This window comes from Chenopodium quinoa, unplaced genomic scaffold (assembly GCF_001683475.1).
Source record: "Chenopodium quinoa cultivar QQ74 unplaced genomic scaffold, ASM168347v1, whole genome shotgun sequence".
Lineage (NCBI taxonomy): Eukaryota > Viridiplantae > Streptophyta > Magnoliopsida > Caryophyllales > Amaranthaceae > Chenopodium > Chenopodium quinoa.
This window is the reverse complement of record NW_018744445.1, coordinates 142,272-147,919: the sequence shown is the minus strand read 5'-3', so window position 1 is coordinate 147,919 and position 5,648 is coordinate 142,272. Positions and strand designations below refer to the sequence as shown.

At 40.7% G+C, this 5,648-nt stretch overlaps 1 protein-coding gene across 1 annotated transcript; it reads right to left on the bottom strand.

Annotated features, from left to right (window-relative positions):
* Nucleotides 1–1,755: 1,755 nt before the first annotated feature.
* Nucleotides 1,756–3,513, bottom strand: LOC110696983. Its single transcript, XM_021874316.1, has 2 exons — nucleotides 2,559–3,513; nucleotides 1,756–2,211 (listed from the first exon to the last, which is right to left on the bottom strand). Exons 1-2 carry the CDS (start codon nucleotides 2,953–2,955, stop codon nucleotides 1,853–1,855), a joined length of 756 nt encoding a protein of 251 aa, XP_021730008.1. The 5' UTR covers nucleotides 2,956–3,513; the 3' UTR covers nucleotides 1,756–1,852.
* Nucleotides 3,514–5,648: the final 2,135 nt, after the last annotated feature.

The window sequence follows — 5,648 nt, the reverse complement described above, 5'->3', positions numbered from 1 at the left end:
TGGTTGTCAGGGGCCGCTTGATAGGCTGATCAGTATATACCACGACCGGGTGTGCCAGGAAATATGGTTTTAGCTTCTTCACGGCCATATAGAGGGCCAGGCCAAACTTCTCGACCATGGGGTACCTCAGCTCGGCATTTTTCAATACATGCACTAGTAGAAAAATTGAAAAAGGCACCCCCCTTTTCCCACCGGTTCTTAAAAACCGGTGGGAAAAGATTTGGGCGGGATTCGGATATTTACTTTTCCCACCGGTTCCTTTGAAACCGGTGGCAAATGTAGGTTTTCGAACCGGTTCGAACCGGTGCTAAATGTGTTGTTTAAAAAAAAAAAAAAAGGGTAAATGGATATGCCACCGGTTCAACCCAAACCGGTGGGGAAAGTACGCATATTAAAAAAAAAAACCGTGAAATACTTTTCTTCTTCAATTCCTTCAGCACGAACAATTTCATTCCCCTGCTTCCCCTTCAATTAATCTTCTTCTCTCGTTCTCGCCTGCCCTCACCATCTCCTTCACGCATAGGTTGTCCTCCATTGAAGCGCATTCCCTGGGCTTTCTCACCTCCATTGCCGCGCAACTCCTCTATTTCTCTCCATATATAGCTATCTCCTCCATTGAAGCGCATACTGTCGAGCTTTGTGACCTTCATTGAAGCGCATTCCGAGCTTTCCAACTCCATTGTAGCAGCTTCGAGGTAAGAAATATTTCGTGGTCTTCCTAGTCTATTGAATAGCTTCGCAATCTAGGGTTAGTCGTTGATTTAGGGTTTTCTATTCTTTGTGGTTTGCTTTGAGATTTTGGGTGGATTATGTTGTAATAGTAGGGTTGGGTTGAGGTCAAACCCTCTATTACTGTTAGTTATACTTCCTCTTTCAGGATTCATGATTGAAGTGGGTATTTCCTGACCTTTTCCATTGTTTCATAAATTACAAACATTGACTTCCTCAACTTACCACATTGATTCATTTTAATTGTTAATGCGGTAAGTTTAGGGTTCGAAATCTCAACTATTTTTGATGTTTGAATCCAATTTCTCTCTGAATTTTTGACCCTAATTTGATAATTGAATCAAACATCCCTTAAAATATGTTATTTTTCGAGCATAATTTGATAATTGAATCAAATAACCCTAAAATATGTGCTTTTTCGAGTTTTAAGTTTTAAGTTTTGAAGATTTCTATGTTTTTGGTTGAACAGTAATGAAATTTTATCTGCTAGCGATGTTGTGTTATTGAATTGTCGGATTTATAGCTTTTCGTGTTTTTTTGAGATTTTTGGGTTTGTATTGCAGTTTATGGGTGAGATTATTACACTGCTAGATTTTTGTGTTCGATTTAGTAAACTTTAATTTGGTGATGCTTAATTTAGTAATCAATCTGCTTTTTTGCTCTTTGTTATGCTTGAAATTGTTAGGACTTCCGTGTGTTTTTGTTTCAATTTTTAAGTTGATCATTAGATAGATGATATACTGATAGTTTTTTTAAATTAAATGAAGCTGCATATGTGTTCCCTGACAACATGATTCTATCAGATTTCAGATTCATACAAGTACCGCAGATTTATGATGAGTATGTTTTAATGGGATCTGCTAACATTAACCAACGATCCTTAGCCGGTACTAAAGACACATAAATTCCTATGGGTGCTTATCAACCCCATCATACTTGGGCTAACAAGAAAAGGTTTGCTTGCATATCCTTACTGTATAGATAAATATAGAAGGTAAAGGCATGCTTTGGATTTTATCTGCACTTGTTTGTAAAAATTTTTGGCATCATATTGTGCCTCTTTTAGAAAATAAGCCCTAAGAACTTGTTCTCTAACATTAATTCTTTTCTAGGCAAGTCATACTCACTTATAAATCAGCCGGTACTTTAGCTTGCTGCAAGTTATGTTGTTGGATTTCTTGGATTGGGTCATTGGATGGCTTACATCATTATGCAGGAAATCTCTCAAGTGGTGCAGCTGGTTCTGAAGAGATGACATTCTTACTGCTAGTACTGAAGAGCCTCCATCACCTCTCGAACAACCATCTGCATCAGCACTGACAGCATCCTGAAGTTTTGGTTCATTGTTAATGACATTGGAAATCTCTGCTTGATTAACCGCGTCCCACTCCAACTCTGTCAATGCAAGTGAATCCATATGAGAAGGTAAGTTGTCCAATCTGGTGGCCAAATCCATTCTGGTGGCCATTTGACCATCAGTTCCTGCATTAATAGCAGCATTGAAGAAAAGGAAAAGGTACATTTCCCACAATTTCACAATTGATTTATATTTGAACAGGCAAGTTCTAAATTTGATGATTATGCAATATAATACCAACCTAATTTAGATGAATTTTAATTTAAGAAAAAGTTGTGCAATTCTGAACAAAAATGGCAGCAGTAAAAATGAACAACAGTCAAACACACTTGTAGCACGACTTCGACGCAAAAGCACAATCATAAGAGTGATATGAACTCTTTGGTAACAAGCAAAAATTTGAGTTGTTTTGTTCTAAGGAATAAAAGGTGTCATAATTGAAACGTGTGAAAAATGAATTCTAATAAATTACCCTGTGAATTGGCAGAGCTGGCCAGTGAAAATTTGACTTTCCTTGAACCCTCCACCATTTGACAATGTTTAGATTGTGCACCAGAGGAAACATTGATGTCAACACCAGCTTTGCAGGTAAGTTGATCTTCCTTGATGTGCCCTCCAAATGGATTATACTTGTCATCATAGGTATTGGTGATAGTAGCGGTGAAGGAAGGAGGCGTAAGTAAGGCATCTTCCTGAGGATCGATGACAGACGATCTCTCATTGGTGTGGCCATGGAGATTCTTGGGTTGAGAAGCAATTTCAACAGACCTCTTGGTCTCTACTGTTAAACCTGAATTATGCACTGAACTTTTTGGCGTTTCCCTTTGTGGTGGCACACTACGTCTTGGTAACAAGTTAGTGGATTGCATTGTACCTGTAAGTTCCAAGCATCATTAAAAAAAAGAGGATAAAGAAAGGTATCTAGTGGTTAAACCCCCAAATTTGAGCCCAGAAAATCTTGAAATTGCAAGGTGTTTAGAGCTAGGAATCCCTAGGATGTTGTTGATTAGATAAAAGCGTGAATTGAATCTGACAATGAAGCCTTAAGCACAAGCAATCGGATTGGTAGTAAAACCTAATTGGAGAATTTAAATTGAATTCAAGTATATACAAGACATTATCACATTGTTCCCTTTGACTTGGCAATTTTTCAAGATAGGTGGCATCTATTGCATCTAATAGCTTTCTTTTTAATGTATATCTGATGTATTACATATTATTTTACTGGACAGGGATTATTTTCGTGACTACGCAGGCCTTTGTTATAGAGAGTTTGGTAACAAGGTGAAGCATTGGATTACACTTAATGAACCATTGAGCATATATAGTTTCAGCAATGTGTTGTTGTTGCAGCAATGTGTATCCTCGTGGTTCGGGCTATAATTGTTCAAATTGCTTTTTATTTGTGTATGACCTTGTATTTTATTTTTTTTTGGACGAAAATTGTAATATTACGGCTTTTTTTAATGAAAATATGTAACTTTATATATATGTTAGTGTTTATATATCAATTTAAGTGAAAAAAATGCAAAAAAAAAAATTTTTTTTTTTATTTTTTTTGGGCATTTTTAGCACCGGTTTTTACTTAGAACCGGTGCTAAAAGTTTTTTTAAAATTTTTTTGGGGACTTTTAGCACCGGTTCTAAGTAAAAACCAGTGCGAAAAGTGCAGTTTTTGCCACCGGTTTTCCCAAAGAACCGGTGCGAAAAGCCATTTTCCCACCGGTTTTGAACCGGTGCGAAATCTATGGGGTTTTAGCACCCCCCAAATCGAGACCGGTTCAAAACCGGTGCGTAATGGGGGGTTTGAACCGGTGGGGAATTCGTATTTTCACCTAGTGATGGCTGATGAAGTAAACAGGGATCTGACAGCCGTCTCTTTCAGCAAGAAGGACGGCACTGACCGCATGGTCAGAGACGGCCAAATACATGTACAGGACTTCATCGGCCAGAGGGCTTACGAGCCTTTGCAAAGAATGCAAATGTTCTTTCAACTTTTGGAAGGCCGCCTCAGCATCCGGCCCCCATTCGAACATAGCTTTCTTTTTTATTGCCTGAAAGAAGTAGAGGCATTTATCGCCTGACCGGCTGAGAAATCTTCCCAAGGCCGCCAGACAACCAGTTAACTTTTGAACCTCCTTTACAGAGCGGGGCGACTGCATGTCTATGACCGCCTGTATTTTTTCAGGGTTCGCCTCTATCCCTCTTTGGTCAATTAAGAATCCGAGGAACTTCCCAGACTCAACACCAAAAACACATTTTTTAGGATTTAGCATGACATGGTGCTGCCTGAGTGTGGTGAATGTTTCTCGGAGGTCTGCCAGGTGGTCCGTCTGGAGTTTGGATTTCACAATCATATCGTCAATATACGCTTCTACATTCCTTCCAATCTGATTGAAGAAGACATAATTTATCATTCTCTGGAAGGTAGCAGGCGCATTTTTTAGACCAAACGGCATTACTGTGTAACAAAATAACCCCTGATCAGTGACGAAAGCCGTCTTCTCTTGATCTTTCTTCCATAGGGGTATTTGGTGGAAACCAGAGTAGGCGTCCATAAAGCTCATCAAGGCATGGCCGGCTGTAGAGTCGACCAGACTATCAATCTTTGGGAGAGGATAACTGTCCTTTGGACACGCCTTGTTCAGATCTGTGTAGTCCACACACATGCGCCAAGTTCCATTCGGCTTCTTCACAAGGACCACGTTAGCGACCCAGTCAGGAAAATAGCATGGCCGAATGAACTTAGCTTCTAAAAGCTTTTTAACTTCGGCGGCAGCCGCCTGGCTTCTTTCCTCGCCATGGTTCCTTTTCTTTTGCCTGATTGGCTTCATTTTGGGATCCATAGCGAGTTTATGTACGACAAGATCCGGGCTGATGCCAGGCATCTCGTCCACTTCAAAGGCAAAGATGTCTTTGAAGTCCTTTAAGAGCTGGTGCAAATTTGCACCAAGTTCAGCAAAAGCAGTTGTCCCAACCTTAATAGTTCGGTCAGGACGAGAGTCATCCAGGACAATGTCCAAGTGTTTTCGACCGGCTGGGGACGAAGCTCATCCGGCCTTTGGCCGAGAAGTGACTGCTATTTTTGATTTTTCTCGGCGACCTGTTGGGTGACTTTCCTCTTTTTGCCGGCTACTGTTGTAGCAGGCGCCATTTCTTCACTGGGGCCGACGGCCGCAGTGGTCTTGACATCAGAGAGATAACACTTCCTGGCCATTTTCTGGTCTCCCCTTAGGGAGCCGACTGTTCCATCATTCCTCTCAAATTTGAGAAGCATGAGAGATAGGATGATTACAGCCTTGGATTGATTAAGGGTGGGACGCCCCATAATCATATTGTAGGCTGTCAGCTCTTTAACAACTAAGAATCGGACAACCATGTGTCGTCCCTTTCCCTTCTCGCCCAGGCGGACGGGTAGATCTATCCGTCCGACCGAGTGTACTACACCACCCCCAAATCCTACTAAGGGATGAGAGACCTGGTGCATGCTTTCAGAATTGTACCTGAGCTTTGTCAGGCACTTGAGACTGATGAGGTCCGAAGAACTCCCAGTGTCAATAAGA